General features: G+C 42.0%; 2 protein-coding genes across 5 annotated transcripts in view; both read left to right on the top strand.

Annotated features, from left to right (window-relative positions):
• Positions 1–18,871, top strand: part of PRRG4 (proline rich and Gla domain 4) — a 49,119-nt gene extending 30,248 nt beyond the window's left edge. The window contains exon 6 of the mRNA XM_017977994.4: positions 18,600–18,871. Within this exon, the coding sequence (XP_017833483.3) occupies positions 18,600–18,849 (250 nt within the window). The 3' untranslated portion in view covers positions 18,850–18,871. The remainder of the gene's footprint in view (positions 1–18,599) is intronic.
• A 6,130-nt stretch (positions 18,872–25,001) lies between these two features.
• QSER1 (glutamine and serine rich 1) overlaps positions 25,002–25,541 on the top strand; it is an 89,895-nt gene continuing 89,355 nt past the window's right edge. For all 4 annotated transcript variants that reach the window (XM_035262307.3, XM_054240737.2, XM_035262306.3 and 1 more), the window contains exon 1: positions 25,002–25,505. In XM_035262307.3, coding sequence (XP_035118198.3) covers positions 25,312–25,505 — 194 coding nt within the window. In that variant the 5' untranslated portion in view covers positions 25,002–25,311. The remainder of the gene's footprint in view (positions 25,506–25,541) is intronic.

Here is a 25,541-nt window from a genome sequence, read left to right on the forward strand (position 1 = left end):
ATAACCCATGTTTTCCTTGGGGTGGAACCTTGACTTTTCCCTGGCATGACCTTAGGTCCTATTTACCGTTGGTATCTTATTGCCACAAAGAGTTTGTTCTGTTTTAATGTTAACTCTTGTCAATTGCTGTGTCTAAATCATAAAAGGAAAGGGGTATAATGAGGTGTGTCTGACCTCCTGTCCTCTCATCGCTGGAAACTATGTTTTTTAAGGTTTTTTTCCTTGGGGATTCTCTTGGTCAAGAGGGATCCATTTGGTTGGTGGAGTGCTTAGGACTTTATTTTTCAGTTTACATTTCTGCTTTTTTGATCAAGATATACCAGAGGCAGCATCATTGGCTAAACCTTCATTTTGTCTCATATTGTTGCCAGGATGGTGTGGCTACCTGCCCCAGGTCCATCATGTGCCTTGGTGGCATCCCTATGGCCAAGGGACTTAGAGTAAAAAAAGTTTTAGCCAATTAATCATTCTAAGCCAGGTGGGAATGAAGGTGAGTAGGCACTTGTTAACCCGTAAAAACCTTTGAAGTAACCTAAGAGCCAGAAATCAAAAACCAAAAGGCAAGTTTACAAAATTGACTTATTTAAAAGCTTTACATGTTGAAAGAATTAGCAATGTTTATTTGATTTTAAGGACATTTGTCAAAGATGTAAAAGGCTCAAAATATTTGATAAAAATAGAAGTTATTCATTTAACCAAGAGTGACAGTCAAAAGACTATAAAAGCAATGTGGAAAGTGACAGGGTGTACAAATTTTAAACCATTTATTTATTTTTATTTTTTTGAGATAGGGTCGGCTGGGCTCGGTGACTCACGCCTGTAATCCTAGCACTTTGGGAGGCTGAGGCGGATCATGAGGTCAGGAAATCAAGACCATCCTGGCTAACATGGTGAAACGCATTTCTATTAAAAATACAAAAAAAAAAAAAAAATAGCCAGGCATGGTGGCATGTGCCTGTAGTCCCAGCTACCCAGGAGGCTGAGGCAGGAGAATCACCTGAGCCTGGGAGGTGGAGATGCAGCGAGCTGAGATTGCACTACTGCACTCCATCCTGGGCGACAGAGTGAGACTCAATCTCAAAAAAAAAAAGAAAAGAAAAGAGACAGGGTCTCACTCTTGCCCAGGCTGGTGTGCAGTGGCAAGATCTTGGCTCATTGCAGCTTCTGTCCCCCAGACTCAAGCAATCCTCCCACCTCAGCCTCCCCTAAGTAGTAGCTGGAACCACACGCATTTTTTTCATATTTTTTGTAGAGACAGGGTTTCACCACATTGCCTAGGCTAGTCTCAAACTCCTGAGCTCAAGCGATCTGCCTGCCTTGGCCTCCCAAAGTGTTGGAATTACAGGCATGAACCACTGCAACTCGCCTTAACCCTTTTAAAGCTCAAGTTTCCCAAGGAAGCAAAAAACGAATACAGACAATATAGGAATTATCTTTTTTATTTTTATTTTTTTGAGACAGAGTCTTGCTCTGTCACCCAGGCTGGGGTGCAGTGGCACCATGCTGGCTAACTGCAACCTCCACCTCCCAGGTTCAAGCAATTCTCCTGCCTCAGTCTCCCAAGTAGCTGGGATTACAGGTACGTGCCACCACACCCAGGTAATTTTTATATTATTAATAGAGACAGGATTTTGCCATGTTGACACAGGTGGTCTCAAACTCCTGACCTCAAGTGATCTGCCCATGTCGACCTCCCAAAGTGCTGGGATTACAGACACCTGGCCAGAAATTATCTTAATAAAATGCAAAATCTTGTTTCTTAAGCCATATGCCAAAAAGGCAAAGAAAAAACATCCGCAGTATGATTGCTTCTCCTCATGAGAAGCCCATTTAGATAACCTTGAAGAATAAAGTACCTGAACTTAATGAGACACAGGAAGAGTGTTTTCAAAGTTCTGAGTATAGCATAGCAAGGGAATACATGACTCTTAGTAATTGCATGAGAAGTTTTCTGATCACATTTAAAAATTTAGACATACCAAGAAAACTCAAGAGTACAGAATCAAGTTGTACTGGAGGAAAGCATTGATTTTTTTTTAGACCTTCAAGATACCACTTTTCAGCATCAGTTAGAACCAGAGGAAAAGTCTTACAGAAGCTGATGAAAAAGTGGAAGGAGAGATTTATCATCTCAGGCCTTCTCAAGAAAAGAGTAAGCTGAAAATAAAAGCTGAACTTCTAAGATATGAGTCTGAGAAGTTTTCAAAAGAAACAGGTTTTAGAATTAAAAATCAAAATGTCTTATAATTTCACTAAGATTGGTCGGGTGCTGTAGCTTATGCCTGTAATCCCCAGCACTTTGAGAGGCCAAGGCAGGTAGATTACATAAGGTCAGGAGTTCAAGACCAGCCTAGCCAACATAGTAAAACCCCATCTCAACTAAAAATACAAAAGATTAGCTGGGCATGGTGGCAGGTGCCTGTAATTCCAACTATTTGGGAGGCTGAGGCAGGAGAATCACTTGAACCCAGGAGGCAGAGGTTGCAGTGAGCCAAGATTACACCATTGCACTCCGACATGGGCAGCAAGAGTGAAATTCCATCTCAAAAAATAAATTAACTAAGATCAAATAAATACCTTAAGAAAATCTTGTTTTAATATAGGGGACCAATATTAGAAGGACTACTATGAATAATTCTTTTTAAATTGTAGTCAACTTAATCACATACAAAATTCCTTTTGTAAATGCCCCTTCACGAACCTTATCACAACTTATACACAACATCTATGATTTGCTTGGACATTCTGATTTGTCCTATATATTTTTTTCTTTTCTAAATAATCAGTCATATCACTTTATTTATTTATTTATTTATTTTTGAGATGGAGTTTCACTCTCGTTGCCCAGCCTGGAATGCAATGATGTAATCTCGGCTCACTGCAACCTCCCCCTCCTGGGTTCAAGTGATTCTCCTGCCTCAGCCTCCTGAGTAGCTGGGATTACGGGCATGAGTCACTAAGCCAGCCTAATTCTGTATTTTTAGTAGAGATAGGGTTTCTCCATGTTGGTCAGGCTGGTCTCGAACTCCCAACCTTAGGTGATCTGCCCACCTTGACCTCCCAAAGTGCTGGGATTACAGAAGTAAGCCACCGAGCCCAGCCCAGTCATATTACTTTAAGACAAAAGTTTATCATACAGGATCCTTTTTTTTGTATACAATTATTTTTTTCTTTATAACCTTTTCTATTAAAAGGAAACTTTTTTTTTATGGGCCGGGCGCAGTGGCTCACGCCTGTAATCCCAACACTTTGGGAGGCAGAGGTGGACAGATCATGAGGTCAGGAGATTGAGCACGACCATCCTGGCCAACATGGTGAAACCTCGACCCTACTAAAAATACAAAAATACTCTCTCTCTGTCACCAGGTGTGAGTACAGTGGCGTGATCTCAGCTCACTGCAAACTGCCTCCCAGGTTCAAGCGATTCTCATACCTCATCCTCCCGAGTAGCTGGGACTATAGCCACTACACCCAGCTAATTTTTGTATTTTTAGTAGAGACAGGGTTTCACTATTTTGGCCAGGCTTGTCTGGAACTTCTGGCCTCAAGTGATCTGCCTGTCTTCGTCTCCCAAAGTGCTGAGCCACCATATCCAGCCAAAAACAAATTTTTTTAAAAATTCATAACTTTTCTTATACCTTTCACTCTTACTGATTCCTTTCTACCTTAACTCATAAATATCTTTTAAATAAGCTCTAAATTACATAGAATTTTTTCTCTATTAGAACATAACTTACAAAATTATATATTAACTAGAATTTTTATTTTTAGTAATCTTAAATTTTAGCGAAAATCTAGGAAGCAAGAAATCCTGAATTGTTTATCAGATAATAATATTTTATAGATGAAAACTATGCCACAGTTTTTAGAAACATGTTGCTGTATACCACAAAACTTTCTTAGTTGATGGTGGACCAGACATCCAGTGAGCATTTGTTATTTAATTTAAAGTAATTTTAAGACTTTAAATTACATAAAAAGTTCACCGGCCTGGCGCGGTGGCTCACGCCTATAATCCCAGTACTTTGGGAGGCCGAGGCAGGTGGATCACGAGGCCAAGAGATCAAGACCATCCTGGTCAACCTGGTCAACATGGTGAAACACCGTCTCTACTAAAAATACAAAAATTAGCTGGGCATGGTGGCACGTGCCTGTAGTCCCAGCTACTCGGGAGACTGAGGCAGGAGAATTGCTTGAACCCAGGAGGCGGAGGTTGCCGTGAGCTGAGATCGTACCATTGCACTCCAGCCTGGGTAACAAAAGCGAAACTCCGTCTCAAAACAACAACAACAAAAAAAAGAAAAAAAAAGTTCACCTACAAGCACTTATTACATTTACATATACTCAGTTTTTTCATTTTTAACAGTTTATCTAGATTATTTCTAAAAACTGAGAAATCACAAAAACCTAGTCATTATTTAAGGTTATTTTCCTATTAACCATTTTTAAAGTCTGTGAACATCAAGTGTTCAGATAAGTAAAAACCTTAAAGTGAAACACATGAGCATGTTGCTAATAACTCAGAAGACTCAGCTGTTTTCATTGAACCAACAATCCTAAATTATTCTTACTTGTCAAAACACACACACACACACACACACACATACACAAAGATCATTCTCATTTTGGCTTGGTTTATACTCTTATAATCTTGGTGTCAAACCCTGACACCTTAATATATCTAGCAGAGACAAATACAACACTGGTCAATAAACTCAGACAAAAACGTATGTTGACAATTCTGAAGACATTTTTTTTTTATCTTACCAATAATATTAAAACCAGCTTATTGGCCGGGCACAGTGGCTCAAGCCTGTAATCCCAGCACTTTGGGAGGCCGAGGCGGGTGGATCACGAGGTCAAGAGATCGAGACCATCCTAGTCAACATGGTGAAACCCCGTCTCTACTAAAAATACAAAAGATTAACTGGGCATGGTGGCACATGCCTGTTATCCCAGCTACTCAGGAGGCTGAGGCAGGAGAATTGCCTGAAACCAGGAGGTGGAGGTTGTGGTGAGCCAAGATCACGCCACTGCACTCCAGCCTGGGTAACAAGAGCGAAACTCTGTCTCAAAAAAAAAAAAAAAAAAACCCAGCTTATTAAAGATTTACTTAAGTCACATGAACTTGAAAAATACTTGGACTTATTTACTTAATTTATCAGTGCTCTTTTATTTATAATCCATTTGGTACCATGTATGTAGACATATGTCATAATATGTGTACAAGATACAAACACACCTAAACACATATGTAAAGATCCTATCCTTTTACCTTGGAAATCTAGCCATGAGATACAAAGAAAAACTAACCAGTTTACAAAAGATGGCTAGATCCAAATTATTTCTGACAAAATTGGAACCTGTTCACATGTTTAAACATTGTTCAAGGAAGGCTGTAGGCCAAAATTTTGGGTAAAGCCATTTTCATGGCAGTTTATTTATTTACTTTTTTTGTATTTTGTATTCATTCTTTATTTTATCTTTTTTTGGTATTTTTTATTTATTCTTTCTGGCAGTTTATTTTTAAAACCTCTTTTACTCTTTTTTCCTTCAACTTCAAATAAGTGTCCAATGTTTACATTTTAGTTAGAACTGGCAGAACTGTATAAGAAAAACAAAATTTCCAGGTATCCTTGAATTAATGAGTTTTATCTCAACACCAGTAGCTTAATAACAGCAGATTCAAAGTAGCCAGGAAAATAGCCAGGCACAGTGGCTTATACGTATAATCCTAGCACTTTGGGAGGTTAAGGCAGGTAGATTACTTGAGCTCAGGAGTTTGAGACCCGCCTGGGCAACAGGGCAAAACCTCTACAAAAAAAGCAAAAATTAGCTGGGTGTGGTGGCACACACCTGTAGTCCCGGCTACTCAGGAGGCTGAGGTAGGAAGATTGCTTATGCCCAGGAAGTGAAGGCTGTAGTGAGCTGAGATTGTGCCACTGCACTACAGTCTGGGCATCAGAGCAAGACCCCATCTCAAAAAAACACACAAACTCAAAAAAAGACTCCCAAAAGCTCAAAGAAGACAGAAAAGAAAAGAGAGAAAGAGAGAACTTTAAAAGACTCTACCTAACTTTGTAGTTGCAGGTTAACCATTTGAACTCTGAATTTTCTTGCTGTAATTTGCCTATCAGTTTAAAATGTGCACAAAAATAAGCCATAGTGGATAACAAGCTGGAGTCTCAGAAAAATCTAGCATGCCTTTGAACTTTTCTGTTTTTAATTTTTTTTTTTTTTTTTTTTTGAGATGCAGTCTTGCTCTGTCGGCCAGGCTTGAGTGCAGTGGCTGACCTCAGCTCACTGCAACCTCCGCCTCCCAGGTTCAAGTGATTCTCCTGCCTTAGCCTCCTCAGTAGCTGGGACTACAGGCATGAGCTTCCACATCCAGCTAATTTTTGTATTTTTTGATAGAGACGGGGTTTCACTATGTTGGCCAGGATGGTCTCAATCTCTTGACCTCATGATCTGCCCTCCTCGGCCTCCGAAAGTGCTGGGATTACAGGCGTGAGCCACCGCACCCGTCCTTAAATAATTTTTAAAAAGTAGAAGAGAAGGATGGGTGCAGTGGCTTATGCCTGTAAACCCAGCACTTTGGGAGGCCAAGGTGGGCAGATTGCCTGAGCTCAGGAGTTTCTGACCAGCCTGGGCAACATGGTGAAACCCCCATCTCTACTAAAAAAATACAAAAAATTAGCCGGACGTGGCGGCATGTGCCTGTAGTCCCAGCTACTTGGGACGCTAAGGCAAGATAATTGCTTGAACCCGGGAGGTGGAGGTTGCAGTGAGCTGACTGCACCCTAGCCTGGACTTCATCTCAAAAAAAAGAAGAAGAAGAAAAGAGAAGATCCAAATAAACACAATTAAAATGATGAAGGAGATGTTATTGACCCCAAAGAAATAAAAATAATCATCAGAAACTACTATGGACACTTATATACACACAAACTAGAAAGCCTAAAATCTCCTAAAAGGGATGGATAAGTTACTGGACATATACACCCTCCCAAGACTGAACCAGGAAGAAACTGATCCCCTGAACAGACCAATAATGAGCTCCTACATTGAATCAGGAATAAATTGCCTATCAACCAAAAAAAGTGCAGGAGTAGATGGATTCACAGCGAAATTCTACCAGATGTATAAAGAAGAGCTGGTACCCTTCCTACTAAAAATATTCCAAAACTTGAAAAGGAGGGACTCCTCCCCAACTCATTCTATGTGGCCAGCTTGATCCTGATATGAAAACCTGGCAGAGAAACACATAAAAAAGAAAACTTCAGGCCAATATCCTTGATGAACATTGATTCAAAAATCCTCAACAAAATACTTGCAAATCAAATTCAGCAGCACATCAAAAAGTTAATCCATTATCATCAAGTAGGCTTCATCCTCAGGAGGCAAATTTGGTTCAATATATGCAAATCAATAAATGTGATTTAGCACATAAACAGAACTAAAGACAAAAAACACACAATTATCTCAACAGATATAGAAAAGGCTTTTGATAACATTCAACATTGATTCATGTTAAAAAACTCTTGAGGAATTAGGTATTGAAGGAACATACCTCAAAATGATAAAAGCCATCTATGACAAACTCACAGCTGACATTATACTGAATGGGCAAAAGCTGGAAGTATTCCCCTTGAAAACTGGCACAAGACAAGGATTTCTCTCTCTTACCACTTCTATTCAACATAGTATTGAAAGTCCTAGCCAGAGTAATCAGGCAAGAGAAAGAAATAAAGGGCATCCAAATAGGAAAAGAGGAAGTTAAACTATCCCTGTTTGCAGATGATGTGATTCTATATGCAGAAAGCCCCATAGTGTTGGCCCAAAAGCTCCTTCAGCTGATAAACAACTTCAGCAAAGTTTCAGGATACAAAATCAATGTATAAAAATTATGGCCAGGTAAGTTGGCTCACGCCAGTAATCCCAGCACTTTGGGAGGCCTAGGCAGGCGGATCACAAAGTCAGGAGATTGAGACCATCCTGGCCAACATGGTAAAACCCTGTCTTTACTAAAATACAAAAAATTAGCCAGGCATGTTGGTATGTGCCTGTAGTCCCAGCTAGTTGGGAGGCTAAGGCAGGGGAATCGCTTGAACCCAGGAGGTGGAGATTGTAGTGAGCCCAGATCATGCCACTGTACTCCAGCCTGGTGACAGAGTGAGATTTATCTCATTAAATAAATAAATAGATCACAGGCATTCCTATACACCAACAACAGCCAAGCTGAGAGCTAAATGAGGAAGGCAATCCCATTCCCAATTGCAACAAAATGAATAAAATACCTAGGAGTACAACTAGCCAGGGAAGTGAAAGATGTGTACAATGAGAATTAGAAAACACTGCTCAAAGAAATCAAAGAAGACACAAACAAATGGAAAACATCCCATGATCATGGATAGAATCAATATATTAAAATGGCCATACTGCCCAAAGCAATTTACAGATTGAGTGTTGTTCCTACCAAACTACCAACCACATTATTCACAGAACTAGAAAAAACTATTTTAAAATCCGTTCAGAATCAAAAAAGAGCCAAAGTAGCCAAGGCAACCTAAGCAAAAAGAACGTTCCCCAACTTCAACCTATACTATGGGGCTAGATTAAGCAAAACAGCACAGTACTGGTATAAAAGCAGGCACATAGACCCAGGGAACAGAATAGAGACCTCAGAAACAAGGCTGCACACTTATAACCATAAAAGATCTTTGACAAAGCTGACAAAAACAAGCAATGGGAAAAAGGATTCCCTATTCAATAAATGGTGCTAGGATAACTGGTTAGCCATATGCTGAAGTTTGAAGCTGGACTTCTTCCTTACACCATGTACAAAAATCAACTCAAGATGGATTAAGACTTAAATGTAAAACGCAAAACTGTACAAACCCTGGAAGGCAACCTAGGTGATACCATCCTGGACATAGAAATGGGAAAAGACTTCATGACAAAGACACCAAAAACAACCACAACAAAAGCAAAAATTGACAAATGGGATATAATTAAACTTAAGAGTATCTGCACAGCAAAGAAACTATCAACAGAGTAAACAGACAACCTACAGAATGGGAGAAGATATTTGCAAACTATGCATCTGACAAAGGTGTAATATCCAGCATCTATAAGGAACTTAAATTTACAAGAGAAAAACAATCCCAGTAAAAAGTGGACAAATGACATGAACAGACAGTTTTCAAAAAAAAGACATACATGTGGCCAACAAGCATATTTAAAAAAAAATCACTGATCATTAGAGAAATGTAAATGAAACCACAATGAGATACCATCTCACACCAGTCAGAATGGCTATTATTAAAAAGTCAAAATATAACAGATGCTGGCAAGGTTGCAAAGAAAAGGGAATACTTATATACTGTTGGTGAAAATGTAAATTAGATCAACCATGTGGAAAGCAGTACAGCGATTCCTCAAAGAACTAAAAACAAAACTACTATTCGACTCAGCAATCTCATTACTGGGCATATATACACCCAGAGGAATATAAATCATTCTACCACAAAGACACATGCATGTGAATGTTCATTGTAGCACTATTCACAACAGCAAAGACATGGAATCAACCTAAATGCCCATCAATGGTAGAACGGATAAAGAAAATGTGGTACTTATACACCATGGAATACTATGCAGCCACAAAAAAGAACAAGATCATGTCTTTTGCAGGAACATGGATGGAGCTGGAGGTACTGTCCTTAGCACACAAAGTAGGAACTGAAAACCAAATATCCCATGTTCTCACTTATAAGTGGAAGCCAAATGATAACTCATGAAAACAAAGAAGGGAACAGCAGACCCTGGGGTCTACTTGAGGGTGGAGGTTGGGAGGAAAGAGAAAAGCAGAAAAAATAACTATTGGGTACTAGGCTTAATACTTGGGTGGTGAAATAATCTGTACAACAAACCCCCATGACACAAGTGTACCTATATATCAAGCCTTCACATGTACCTCTGAACCTAAAAGTAAAAAAATAAAATAATGTGAGTAGAAATAAATAACTATTTGTGATAGAATAGTCCGTCAATTTATGACTCAAAATTAAAGTTTGTTTTAAATACAATTTTAATGTAAACTATGTCTCAAGATAAACTGACTGAAATTCTTTTAAAAATAATAATTTAAAAAGTAATAAAACACATAGAAAGTGAAACAAATGTAGCATTCCCAAACTAATTCCTGAAAAGGGACACTGGAGAAATGTCTTCAAGAATTTTATCTTACACCAAATGGGACACAAGCAACCATGCAAGGTCCAAATGACACAAAAGCTCAAATAGCATAGACAGAGGATTCCCAGTGTGTGCACTGGTTTGACTTACCCAGTCTTGGGGCCCATTAACTCCCTTGGATACCACTTTTTCTTGCACCACCAAAGTGTTACAGGCTGCTGATGCCATGAAGGGGACAGAGGGAGGGTCCCCAAGACAAAGAATTTTTCAGTTGCTGCTGGGAGACCCCTGGAATCCCAGCCATGGGGGCAGCTAGCCATGAGCAACAACTGTCACTCACAAGAAGTTGTTGCTCTGCCCAATGACATGAATGGGTAAGCCCTGGTGCACTGCTACAGCCAAGTGCTCTGTCCATGGAAATGGAGCAGGCTAGACCACCAGAGGGCACACAGCCCTCTGTTGGGTGCCAAATTTTGTAACTGAACCTATGTTTTGCTGCTTGCGGCTCAAAAACCAGACACGAGAAATGAGGGTTGGTGGGAGGAAAAGCAGATTTATTTGGAAAGCCAGCAAAACCAAAAAGATGGTGAACTCATGTTTAAGAAATCATCGTCCACTCAAGGTTGTGAAGACTTTTTTTAAATGTTTTCTTTTAATCATTTTATAATTTCAGCTTTTATATGTAAATCTAACTTTTCTGTTTATGAGGTAAGAACTGAAGTTCATTTTCCTCCATGAGACTATGCAGTTGTTTTAGCAAAACATCTATAAAAGGTTGTCCTTTCTCTGCTGAATTATCTTGGCACATTTGCTGAAAATCAATTGATCATACATATGGGGTTCTGTTGTATTGACCATTGTTTATTTTTATATCAATATCATATTATCTTGATGACTGTAGCTTTGCCGTAAGTCTTGAAAAGAAGTAGTCTAAGTTCTCAATCTTTGTATTTTCCCAAAATTTTTTTGGCTATTTAATGTGTTTAACATTTGCATACATTTTGGAATTAGCTAGTCAACTTCTAAATCAAATGACTGAAAATTTGACTAGAATTGTATTTAATTTATAGAAAAACTTACATAAATTAAACCATCCATAGTATTTTTTTTTTTTTTGAGACAAAGTCCTGCTCTGTCATCCAGCCTGGAGTGCAGTGGCGCAATCTCAACTCACTGCAACTTCTGCCTCCCGGGTTCAATGATTCTCCTGCCTCAGCCTCCTGAGCAGCTGGAGTTACAAGTTCATGCCAACACGCCCAGATAATTTTTGTATTTTTTGTAGAGACAGGGATTCACCACGTTGCCCAGGCTGGTCTCGAACTCCTGAACTCAAATGATCTGCCTGCCTCAGTCTCCCAAAGTCCTGGGAATACAGGTGTTAACCACTGTGCCCAGCCCATAGTATATTTTTTCATGTATTGAGACCTTTTAAATTTGTCTCAGCAATGTTTATAGGTTCTGGTGTATAGGTGTTACACATATTTTGTTAAATTCATCCTTACGGGCCGGGCATGGTGACTCAAGCCTGTAATCCCAGCACTTTGGGAGGCCGAGGGGGGTGGATCACGAGGTCGAGAGATCGAGACCATCCTGGTCAACATGGTGAAACCCCGTCTCTACTAAAAATACAAAAAAATTAGCTGGGCATGGTGGCACGTGCCTGTAATCCCTGCTACCCAGGAGGCCGAGGCAGGAGAATTGCTTGAACCCAGGAGGCGGAGGTTGCAGTGAGCCAAGATCATGCTATTGCACTCCAGCCGGGGTAACAAGAGCGAAACTCCATCTCAAAAAAAAATTCATCCTTAAGTACTTCATGTTTTTTATACTGTTCCCGATAACATCTTTAAAATGTAATTTTCCAACTTTCTTTCCAAGATAATTCCAATTATGTTTCAAGAGAATTGAAAAACATATGTTCACATAAAAACTTGTACACAAATGTTTATAGCAGAATTATGCATAATAACCAAAAAATGGAAGCACCCAAATGTTCATCAACCTATGAATGAATAAACAAAATGTAGTATATACATACAAGGAAATATTATTCAGCTATAAAAAGGAATGAAGTACTGATATACGCTACAACATTGGTGAACCTTGAAAGCATTTCAGTGAGTGAAAAAAGCCAGACACAAAAGCCTACATATATTGGATGATTCCATTTATATGAAATGTCAGAATAAGCAAATCCAAGAACTGGAAAATAGATTAGTTATTGACAGGAACTGTGAGGGGGGAAATTATGAGCAAGTGCCAGTAGATAAGAGGCTTCTTTTCAGGGTGATGTAAATGCTCTAGAATTAGATGCTGGTGATGGTTACACAATTTCATGTACATATGAAAAACCACTGTATTGTATACTTTTAAATGGTGAGGCTGAAGAATTTGGAGGAGAAGCCTAGGAAAAAAAAACCTGTACAGAGCATTAAGAGCAATTCTGGCAAAGGCTCAGATGAAGAGAATAACTGTTAGGAAAGTCTGAAACTTCTTAGAGATTACTCAAATGGTCCTGACCAGAATGTGGGTGGAAATATGGACAGTGAAGACTATTCTGATGAGTGTCAAATGAAAATGAGGAACAAGGTATTAGAAACGGGAAAAGGGTCATCCTTGTTATAAAGTGGCAAATAAGTTACCTGAATTGTGTCCATGCCCAAGGGCTTTATGGAAGACAGAACTTTGAACCATGAACTAGAATACCTGGCTGAAGAAAAATCTAAGAAGCAAAGCATTATAAAGCTGTGTGGCTTCTCTTGACTATATGTGGTCAATTTAGAGAGGACATACATGATTTAAAGATGGAATTTATAATTAAAAGGGAAGCAGAACAGAAAGACTTAAAAAATTTGCATCCTGGCTATGTAAAGAGTGAAAAGGCAAGTTTAGGAGAGCAAACCAAGGGTGTGGCAAAGCAACTGTTTACTAAAGAGCTTAGTGGGGATGGAGGGGAGTCAGGTGCTATTTATCAAGACAATGGGAGCATGAGGCTGCTCCTCCCTTCACTGGTGAGAGCAGGGCATTGAGGGTGAGCTTTCCAGAGAAACACCAGCAAATGTCATTTGCTCCCTGCATTCCAGCACAGCACTTCTTGGCCACCCCAGCCCTGCTCCAGTGTGGCCAGGTACAACATGTGCTGCTGCTCCAGAGGGCACAAGCTCTAAATCTTTGCAGCATTCACATGGTGCCAACTCAGCCTGTCCAATATGGTGAAACCCTGTTCTACTAAAATATACAAAAATTAGCCGGGCGTAGTGGCACACGCCTGTAGTCCCAGGCACTCGGGAGGCTGAGGCAGGAGAATCGCTTGAACCCGGGAGGCAGAGGTTGCAATGAGCCGAGATCGTGCTACTGCACGCCAGCCTGGGCAACAGAATGAGACTATGTCTCAAAAAATAAATAAATAAGTAAATAAATAGGCTGGGCGTGGTGGCTCACTCCTGTAATCCTAGCACTTTGGGGGCCAAGGCAGGCTGATCATGAGGTCAGGAGATCAAGACCATCCTGGCCAACATGATGAAACCCTGTCTCTGCTAAAATACAAAAAATTAGCCAGGCGTGGTGTCACACACCTGTAATCTCAGCTACTTGGGAGGGTGAGGCAGGGGAATTGCTGGAACCTGGGAAGCAGAGGTTGCAGTGAGCTGACATCACACCACTGCACTCCAGCCTGGTGACAGAGTGAGACACCATCTCAAAAAAAATAAATAAATACAAAAATAAAAATAAAATAAATAAATAAAAGCCTGGTACAGTGGCTCAGGCCTGTAATCTCAGCACTTTGGGAGACTGAGGATAGCAAATCACTTAAGGCCAGGAGTTCCTGACTAGCCTAGGCAACTAAACGAAACCCTGTCTCTACCAAAAATAATAATATTAAAACAAATTAGTCAGGTATGGTAGTGCACACTTGTTGTCCCAGCTACTCCAGATGCTGAGACAAGAGGATCACTTAAGCCCAGGAGTTCAAGGCTGCAGTGAACTATGGTCACTGCACTCCAGCCTGGGGGACAGAGTGCAACCTTGTCTCTTAAAAGAAAAAAAAAAAAGGCTGGACATCATCGCTCATGCTTGTAATCCCAGCACTTTAGGAAGCAAAGGCGGGAGGATCTCTTGAGCCCAGGAGTTAGAGAGCAGCCTGGATAACCTGGGGAGATCCCTGTTTTGATGAAAAAAAAAAAAAATTAGCCAGATATGACAGCATGTGCCTTTAGTCCCAGTTACTTGGAAGGCTGAGGCAGGAGGATCCCTCAAGCCCAGGAGGGCAAGGCTGCAGTAAGCTATTTTTTTTTTTTTTGAGAGAGAGTCTTGCACTGTCGCCAGGCTAAAGTCCAGGGGCACAATCTTGGCTCACTGCAATCTCCACCTTCCAGGTTCAAGCTATTCTCCTGCCTCAGCCTCCCAAGTACCTGGGACTATAGGTGTGTGACACCATGCCCAGCTAACTTTTGTTTTTTTTATTAGAGACAAGGTTTCACCATGTTGGCCAGGATGGTCTCAATCTCCTGACCTTGTGATCCTCCTGCCTTAGCCTCCCAAAGTGCTGGGATTACATGCGTGAGCAGTGAGCTTTGATTGAGCTGCTGCACTCTAGTGTGGACAACAGAGTGATACACTGTCTCAAAAAAAAAAAAAAAGGAAAAAATAAAAAAGAAGAAGAATGTAGAAAGACACATGGCAGGGCCTTGAGGAAAGATGCTGTGAGTGTGAACTAGGTTTAGAACTGTCTCAGAATTGAGCCAGGGGATGTGATGTGGGCATTTGAGGGATCTGTTACCACATGCCATGAGCAAAGCTCCTCTAAGTTTTTAAAGTTATGAGCAAGCAACCATATTCCATGAGCTGGAGCAAAATGAGTATACATAAACAGACTGATGGTGTAATAAACAGGTATAATGAATAGTCCAGTGTTTATTTTGTTACTTTCATAAATGTTCTATGTGAGTGTATTTTGGTGGAGGGGGAACTCTATGAAGAGGCTGCATTTCAGTTTTTGAAATTCAGAACAGAGAAAGCACTCATGGAAGCAGAAAGCTGAAGACATATTGAACAAGAGACTGTAAGCCTCTCCAGAATTTGTAGATATTTGGGAGAGAGTTTTGGACGTCCACAAGAGCTTAAGCCTATTTTTCTGGATCTTAAGGAACAGAAAAATCCCTGTGACAAAATTTAACCTGATATTGAGTAATGACATGTTCAGTTAATTAGTCTGTTTCACGCTGCTATAAAGGACTACCTGAGAGTGAGTAATTTATAAAGAAAAGGGGTTTAATTGACTCACAGTTCTGCATGGCTGGTGAGGCTTCACAGTTCTGCATGGCTGGTGAGGCTTCAGGAAAGTTACAATCATGGAAGAAGGGGAAGGGGAAGTAAGGCACATCTTACATGGCAGTAGGAGAGCGAGAGAGAGCAAGAGGGGAAGAGCGACAGTTTTAAACCATCGGATATCGTGAAAACTCACTATCATGAGAACAGCATGGGAGAAATCTACTCCCATGATCCAATCATCTCCCACCAGGTCCCTCCCCAACATATGGGAAATAAAATTCCACATGAGATTTGGGTAAGGACATAGAGCCAAACTATATTAGTTAGTATACATATACTAAAATTACCACGCAGCCTGGCCAACATGGTGAAACCTCGTCTCTACTAAAAATACAAAAATTAGCCAGGTGCGGTAGTGCATGCCTGTAATCCCAGCTACTTGGGAGGCTGAGGCATGAAAACTGCTTGAACCCGGGAGGTGGAGGTTGCAGTGAGCCAAGATCATGCCACTGAACCAGCCTGGCCAAAAGAGAAAAAAAAAATTAACATGCATGATAATTAAGTGAAGTCTAGATCTCTCCCAAAAAGCTGCCTTTATCACCACTATATCTGGGGCTTTGTGATAAAGGGAACAGAGTACTTACTAAGGAAAGGGGGAAGATATCAACCAGCTGTGCAGAGGGCAGAGTGTGCTTTGGTACCTTAGGCCAGGCTGTAGCAAAGAAAAGCTGAGGCTTGAGAATACATGCTCTACCACCCTTAGTTTGGGGCTTATTCCTCTGGAAACAAACTCTCTGAAAAATATTTGCCTCGAGCTGTGTTTTCAAACAACTGAGACAACAGGTATACAATGAGACTTGTCTTAGGTAATGAAATGTTTTTCTAATAGCCGGGTGTGGTGGCATGCGCCTGTGGTCCCAGCTACTCAGGAGGCTGAGGCAGGAGAATTGCTTGAACCCAGGAAGCAGAGGTTGCAGTGAGCCGAGATTACACCACTGCACTCCAGCCTGGGTGACAGAGTGACACTCCATCTCCAAAAAAATAAAAAAAGAAATGTTTTTCTTTTCTTGGTGTGTATGTGTGTTGTATGTGTGTATATATCTATGAAGGGTATCCAGTTCTTTTGTTGGCATACCAGTTCCAACCAGGCTGAAGATGTAGACTACAGTACAATATTAGGAAGGGCAAGAGAATGTTTTCCATAGCTTTAATCAAATTACCCTCCTGCTTAAAATGTTCTCATGGCTCCCATATGCCTGGATGATGGTCAAAATCTGAGACTATTTGAACATCAAAATAAACAAATTTGGTAATGAATTATAATCCTATGATTGGGGACCCCAAAGACCACCCTCAATTTCTGTGATTTGCTACAAGAACTCAAAAAACTCAGAAACATTGTTATACTCGTGGTTATGATTCATTACGGTAAAAGGATGCAAATTAAAATCAACCATAGAAAAAGGCACATAGTGCAGCGTCCAAGAGAGACCAGATGCAGGCTTCCAGTGTTCTCTTTCAGTGGAGCTATATGAACATTAATATAGCTCAACATTACTATGTGACAACATGTGAAGTCTATCAGAAGCTCACCTAAGCCTTGGTGTCCAAGGTTTTTATTGGGGATCAGTCATATAGTCATAGTAATTGCTCCCGTGGCTGACCTGAATTCTCCAGCCTCTCTGGAAGACAAGCTGATATTATGTGGCCCAAAGAGCCCACTATAAGTCACATTGTTAGCATGAATGATCTGGTGTGGCCCAAGGTCTTAACTAAACAAAGATACTCTTTATCAAGAGCCTTGAAGCTAGGCAAGGGCCAAACCTTTCTTTGCAATATACAGGATTTGAACAACCCACACCTGCTGAGTTAATCCTTTACAAATCTGCTGAATAAAGTAAAGATTCATGAGTACAATTGATATTAACAAGGAATGTTACATGAAGTTTAGCCTAAAGCTGCCTCCTTACATATTTTAAGGTCAACTTAAAAGTTTCTCCATACATGGTGAACTCTAACTTAACTGGATATGTAAATAGACTGTACCTATTCTTGTGTCAATCACTGAGTTTTAGCCAATCAAGGGTGGCCAACTGTTCAAACCATGCTCAAATAAGGCAAACACTGAACTGTAACCAATCAGCAGTTTGTACACCTGTATTAGTCCCGTTCTCACACTGCTATAAAGAACTACCTGAGACTGGGTAATTTATAAGGAAAAGAGGTTTAATTGACTCAGTTCTGCAGGCTGTATGGGAGGGATAGCTAGAGAGGCCTTAGGAAACTTAACAATTGTGGGAGAAGGCAAAGGAAAAGCAAGTAATTCTTCACAAGGCAGCATGAGAGAGAGAGAGCAAAGGGTGAAGTGCTACACATTTTTAAACAACCAGATCTCGTGAAAACTCACTATCACGAGAACAAGGGGGAAACCCACCCCCATGATCCAATCACCTACCACTAGATTCCTTCCCCAAAGCTGGGAATTACAATGCAACATGAGGGTTTCATGAGGACACAGAGCCAAATGATATCAATACTCATTTCCATTTTCTGTACATCACCTTCTTTTTTCTGTCTGTAAATCTTCCACCATACAGGTATGCTAGAGCCTCTCTGAACCTATTCTGGTCCAAGGGCTGCCCAATGGGAGTCATTTTTGCTCAATTAAACTCTATTAAATTTAATTTTTTCTGAGGCTTTTCTTTTAACAGGGATAAGGAACAATCCCTTCTTGAAGAATGATAACTAATGATTGTAGAAGGAATGATCAAGTTAGAAAAATCACGAATTGGTCCTCTGTACGTGTACAGCAGAGCCTCTAGAGGGAGCATGGCTCTGTCAATCCTTGATTTCAGACTTCTGTGCTTCAGAACTGTGACACAATGAATTTCTATTGTCACCTAGTTTGGGGTCACTTGCTGCAGCAGCCATGGGAAACTAATTATATGAACAGGAGACAGGAAGACAAAGAAATACTGGATAGAAGAGGGTGGTTCCCTGGCAAAGGTCCCACCCTCAAGCCTGGAGACCCATGGCCCTAAATGGAGATGGGCATTCCTGTTTTCACCCCCAAAACATTGCCTTTTGGCCCACCATACCCCCTAACTTTTATCCACATAAACCTGGAACCCCAGGCTCCAGAAGCGGAGGAGCAGACAAGCAGATGAGGAGACGATGAGACAAGCAGATGAACAGTGGCACAGCACAGCAGAGAAAGAGAGGAGAGGAAGAACATCTAAACAGCAAGAGGAGTTTGGCCGAGAGCAGTTGGAGAGGAGTTCGGCTGCTGGACAGCCAAACTCTACAGGAAGATCATCTTCCCTCTGCATCCTCCCTTCCAGCTTCCCATCCATTCTATTGACAGCCACCTCCATCACTCAATAAAAACCCTGCATTCATCCTTTAAGCCTGTGTGTGACCTGATTCTTCTGGGATGCTGGAGAAGAGCTCAAAATACAGAAAGTTGTGACACTGGCCCTCTGCTCTTGCAGAGCAGCTAACACTCAAGCTGTCTGCAGACAGCCAGGCTAAAAGGGCACACAGTAACACACACCCACTTGGACTCCTGCACCTGCCTGTCTGTGTGCTTTCCCTTCCATCAGGGGTTTGAGCAGTGGTAGCAACCGTATAGGCAAGCCACACCCCTGTTGCCCACCCATCCTGCAAGGAGGGTCAGTGAACACTCCTCTTTCACTAATACATATACTAAAACCAGAGGTGAAAGAATGATGCCTTAGGAATTTTTTTTTTTTTGAGACAGAGGCTCACTCTTACTGCCCAGGCCCGAGTGCAATGGTGCAGTCATGGCTCACTGCAACCTCTGCCTCCTGGGTTCAAGTAATTCTCCTGTTCCAGCCTCCTGAGTAGCTGGGATTACAGGTGCCCACCATCATGCCTGGTTAATTTTTGTATTTTTAGTAGAGATGGGGTTTCACCATGTTGGCCAGGTTGGTCTTGAACTCCTGACCTCAGGTGGTCTGCCCGCCTCGACCTCCCAAAGTGAGGCTGCACTGGCCTCAGGAATTTACACAGTATCCAAGTATCCACAAAATACGTATTGATTACAAAGTAAAATGTAGTAACTCTTTAGAGGAAAAATCTGGCTCCTTAACCAAGCTTATTTGGTTTGGAGTCAAACAGCTGATTTGAAGCTCCACTTGCATCACTGTCTCTTTTTTTGTTTTGAGACAGCCTCACTCTTGTTGAGTCTGGAGTGCAATGGCAAGATCACAGCTCACCGTACCCTCTGCCTTCCCGGCTCAGGTAATCCTTTTGCCGCAGCCTTCCGAGTAGCTGATACTACACGCAGGTACCACCACATCCAGCTATTTTTGTGTAGTTTTTGTGGAGACAGGATTTCACCATGTTGCCTTGGCTGGTCTCAAACTCATGGGCTCAATCAATCCACCTGCCTGGGCCTCCCAAAGTGCTGGGACTACAAGGGTGATCCACCAGGCCTTGCCTATATCATTGTCTTATATTAGCCTGTACAATGTTGGGAAAGTTACTTAATTTCACTAAGCTTCAATTTCCTATAAAACAAGGTTAATAATAATCAATACCCACATCTTAAGGATCTTTTTTTTTTTTATTTTTGAGACAGAGTTTCGCTCTTGTTACCCAGGCTGGAGTGCAATGGCACGATCTCGGCTCACTGCAACCTCTGTCTCCTGAGTTCAGGCAATTCTCCTGCCTCAGCCTCCCGAGTAGCTGGGATTACAGGCACGCGCCACCATGCCCAGCTAATTTTTTGTATTTTTAGTAGAGACGGGGTTTCACCAAGTTGACCAGGATGGTCTCGATCTCTTGACCTCGTGATCCACCCGCCTTGGCCTCCCAAAGTGCTGGGATTACAGGCTTGAGCCACCGTGCCCAGCCCATGTTAAGGATCTTATGAGGATTGTGACAATTCCACAAAAAGCCCTTAGCACAGGTCAATTTGCATTGGTTATTCTTATGAGAATCACTCTCATCTACAGCATAGATTTAAATCTCCTGTAATCTATTCAGGAAGATAAAATATCCTCTCAGTGAAAGACTTCATGCTAAGGCCAGAGCCCTGTCTTTCCAGCTCATACTCAAACAGTACTCCTTTCCCAGACCTCCTAGTTTCTAATCATTCAACCTTGCTTAGGAACCCCAAAGTCCCTCCATATCCATAGCTCAGAAAACTATCTCTCCATACAAAATTGATGATCAAGTATGTTTTTTGAAGCTCTTTCAGGGACACCACCTAGTGAGGCTGCTGCTTCTAAAGAAGCAGGGTTAAACAGCAGCTTTCCTGATTCCATTGTTGTCTCCCTGGAGGGGTATGGCAGACAACGAAAAGAAGTCAAAAATGATTGATAGGGTCAAGCCTCAGAGGCAGAGAAAATGATAGTGGGACTTCGTTTCTTTTCAAATTTTTTAATTTTAATTTTTCTTTAGAGACAGAGTTTCACTCTGTTGCCCAAGCTGGAACATAGTGGCATGATCATTCCTTACATAACCTTGAAATCCTGTGTCCAAGTGATCCTCCCTGCTGCCTCAGCCTTTAACTAGTGATCCTCTCGCCTCAGCCTAACCTGTAGCCACCATGCCTGGCTAATTTTTACTTCGTTTCTGCTGTTGACCTAAGAGATGGAAACCAGGGCTGTCCTGGCAGATAAGGCTTATAGTTTCCCTCAATGCCAGAAGAGAAGGGAAAAATTCAAAACCATACCACATTCCCCTGTTCAACTCACTTCTCACACATATACTCCTTGTATTCTCAGTGAAACTGCAAACTTGACCTTCTTGGACCTTTCTACTTGATGGTTGGTCTATTTGTAACATAGGAATGTGTGGACTGACTGACTACATTTCTAGTTAGGCAACTCCAAATTGCATTTCTCAACAAGCAGTGGAGACAGGGTTTCCTGGCTCTCCCCCAACTGATTCCCTTCATCACCTTAAAGCAAGTCACTAAATGCCAGGCCTTGGTTTCCTCAATTACAAAAGGAAGGTAATGAACAATGTACTCAATAGAACTCCAATCTTCCTACCAGTTGAAATACTTATTGATTTCCTTTTTCTTTCTTTTTTTTTTTCTTTTTTGAGACAGAGTTTTGCTCTTGTTGCACAGGCTGGAGTGCAGAGTGCAATGGCACAATCTCGGCTCACTGCAACCTTTGCCTCTTGGGTTCAGGTTCAAGCAATTTTCCTGCCTCAGCCTCCTGAGTAGGTGGGAATACAGGCGCATGCCACCACATCCAGTTAAATTTTTTGTTTTTTTAGTAGAGATAGGGTTTCACCATGTTGGTCAGGCTAGTCTCAAACTCCTGACCTCAGGTGATCCACCTGCCTTGGCCTCCCAAAGTGGTGGGATTACAGGCATGAGTCACAGCGCCCTGCGAAATACTTATTGATTTTCTAATGGGATGGGAGTAGGGTGGGAAATGTAGGGAGATTGTTCATGGGCATATTCTAAGGCGTGACTAACTCTAGACAATAAACTCAGAAGGAAGTGGGAAATGGCGGTGAGGAAGAAGGAAAGGGTTTTTTTGTTTGAGACAAGGTCTCACTATGGTGTCCAAGGCTGGTCTTGAGCTCCTGGACTCAAGAAATCCTCCCACCTCAGTCTCTAAAAGTGCTGGAAGATTTCTTCTTAAGTGTAGAATTTACTTCCATTCATCTTACAACCAAACTGCTGTTGATTTAATCAATTTTCAAATCTTGCCATGATTTTAGAATTGAGATAGAAATAGTGGGTTTTTAATTTTTGGTGGGGTAAGAAAATGAATATGTAAATCACTAAATGGAACTTCTGAATGGACATTTTTAAAGTTGCATGTGTATTTATTCATTCAATAAATATGTATTTAGAGCCCAATATAGTGCCAATAATAACACTAAATGCTGCAAATACAAGGGTAAATTTAATACAACCCCTGTCTTTATGGAACCCATGATTTATGAGGGAAAGAGGCAGACACACAACTAGTGTAATGCAATAGGATAGTGTTAAATATAACACAATTGGAATAAAGCACCAGAGGGCAATTGAAAAGGAAGCAATTGATTTTGCCTAAGGTAGTTGGGATAATGTCATGGTAGATGTGATATTTTATTTGGATCTTGAAGGATGAGTAGCAGTTCCACAAGAAAAGAAGAAAATGGACATTTTTATTTAAAAATGAGACTAAGGCCTGGTTCGGTGGCTCACACCTGTAACTGAGGCAGGAGAATTGCTTGAACTCGGGAGGCAGAGGTTGCAGTGAGCTAAGATAACACCAATGCACTCAAGCCTGGGCGACAGAGTGAGACTCTGTCTCAAAAAAAACAAAACAAAACAAAAAATGAGACCAACAATGCTCATTCTTAAGTTTGACACTATCTAGATCAGACTTGAAGCAGCTTGGTTGAGAATCATTTGAGAGACCCTGAAACGTTTACAGAGTTGTAAGTATATTTTCAGTAGGGAAGAAGACATTCTTCAGATAGTATCATCAATTGTACAAATTTTTAAAAAAGATTTATTTACATATATCAAAGTATCACATTGTACCCTATAAATGTATGCAATTATGATTTGTCAATTAAAAATAGTATTAATAAACAATGTAATGATGCTATTTGTAGAACTGTAACATTTGGAGATAAATACAATTGTATTGATTTAAGTTGAACTAAGGAAATTTCATTTAAATGGCAAAGGAACATATGGTGACAGAGTAATATCTAAAAATACTCACTAGAATTTTCCCTTAATATCTCTGATTTATGTGACATAAACAAACTACATAATGGTGTGAGGGACTATAAAGGTTTTATTGCCACTCGTTTGGTATTGCTTTCGTAATTCACTCTGAGTGCCAGTTGTGGGTATCTCAAACTAAGTGCCATAAAACATTTATAGCATGCCACTCCATTTCCTATACTTTTCATAGACACAAAACTTTAGCGCTCACAAAAGTACTTATAATAGCTAGATGTGAAAACTTTTTAATTTAAATTCCACATTTCCAGTTTGCAGGAAGAAAAATAAATGTAATGAAGATTTATATTACTTCTCTGCAGGATCTCAGATTAGTTGGCAAATTCCTTCTCCAAGAAAAACCACTTTTCAAAGATATCCTCAGTAAATGGATTTTGTAATTAACATAAAATTGGCAAGATTGCCTGTGCCTACACGTTTGAATTCATTTGTAAATAGCGACTACTCACTTCCTTGCTTCCCCACCCGGGGACCAGGCTCCAAGCATCACAGGTGCAGAAAGACTTGCAAAAAGGAATGAATAGGAACAAAAGGATGTAGGCGCCAAGACGAAAACAGATCTCCCAGAGCAAAATTAATCTCGGAAGGAATAGCAGATCCGACACCAGGTATTACCAAAGTTTAAACTTTTTCAATGGTCATCAGAGATAGTGTATCAAGTTTATTAGGTCTTTCACTACGCCTGATTTGCTTAAACCTTTATGTTAGGCTTATCTTGAGGAATAGATTTCTGTGCTAAGCACCTAATAGGTGTTAAACCAATATTGATTTTTAAAAGAAGGTGGTCATTAAATAGCAACTTTACTGTTATTTTAACCTTTAAACTTATGACTTAAGGGCCAAACGATGATTTGTACAATTCCCTAGTTTCACTACTCTGAGTTATTACAAGAAACACAACTCTGCTATGCAACAGAAGAACCGCAAATAGTCATTAAATTGCCGCACACCAAACAGCTTGGAGATCAGATAGGAAATGTTTGGGAGAGTCCTGCTGAAGTTTGAAGTCTCAAAACAAAAACCTTCAACGTAAGAGTTCATAGTGAGTTTAAATTTATTGTAATTAAAGTCATCCAGATGGCAGTTGGATTCATCAATGATGAGGCGGTTATCTATCTTGGGATTGAAGTTTCTGAAATCCAAAGTGAGAAAAATCCCCAAGGTGGGGGTGGGGACAGTTAATAAGAGCCCCTGGGAAAGGCTCTTTCAGCGAGGATTGTAAAATAATACGTATGAACTTGAATATCTTTGAATATAAATCTCCTCTAACAGCAGGAAAAGGGTCCGCTAGCCCAGCAAGCTTTGGAGAGGAAGGGAGTAAGCGGAACTGCGAAAGAGTCCGCTCAGCTGTTTGTGGATTGGGGCGCAGAGAAAGAAATCGTGATCAGGGAACTGAGTATTGGAGTGCCTCAAAATAACCCGAAGGGTCATATATCGAACTCCAGCAACGCGTTGAACAGGCTCCCCCAGCACAGCGCCCTACGCTGGGTTCCGCTTCACTTCCCCTCCCCCGCGCGGGGCGAGCGCCAGGCGCGGTCTCTTCCCACGCGGGGCGCGGCAAGTGCGGACAGCTCCCTTCGGGGCTGCGGAGGGCGGGAAGTCAGCGGTTCGCGGGGTCCCTAGAGTCGGCCGGGCCAAGCAGGCCCCGCGCCTCGTCGGCCCGGGCTGTCCCTAGCGAAGCGTCCGGCGGCGGCTGAGGCCTCACGGCCGTCCGCCAGCCCTCCCCGCGAGCCGCAAGCGCGGGGCTCTGAGGGGAGGCGGGGCGAGGCCGCTAGGCGGAGGGGGGCGGGAGGTGCATCCTGGGAAATCCACCAACATGGGGCGCAGCGGCCGCCGCCGCCGCCGCCGTCGCCGCGATTCCCGGCCGCGGGTGCCTCCGCTTCCCTGACGCCCAGCTCGGGCCACGCTGTCCGCAGCGGCCCGGGTCTCTGTGGCCCAGATTAGCCAACGCGCCCTTCTCCCGCCTGCCGGCTGGGGCCATGTGAGGGGGCAGCTCCCTCCGCCGCCACCGCCTCCTCTTCCTCCCCCGCCCCCTCTCCCTGCCCGCCCCCCTTACACCGAGCCCTGGAGGAGCCCCCGCTGCTGCCCGCCCTCCCTACGCAACCCCCACGATGGACAGGAACTACTCGACCTCTGGCTTCACCGAGCCGCCGCCGCCGCCGCCGCCGCCGCCCGCGCCCCCCGCCGCCCCCGCCCCCGCCAGCGCCGCCGCGCAGCCCCCTGCCCCATCCTGGGCCTACGAACCCCGAGCCGCCGCCGCCAGCAGCAGCTGCAGCAGCGGCAGCAGCCCCAGCCTCAAGGCCAGGTAGGGAGGGTGGGCGGCGGGGTCGCAGTGGACCAG

This window comes from Callithrix jacchus, chromosome 10, assembly GCF_049354715.1.
Source record: "Callithrix jacchus isolate 240 chromosome 10, calJac240_pri, whole genome shotgun sequence".
Lineage (NCBI taxonomy): Eukaryota > Metazoa > Chordata > Mammalia > Primates > Cebidae > Callithrix > Callithrix jacchus.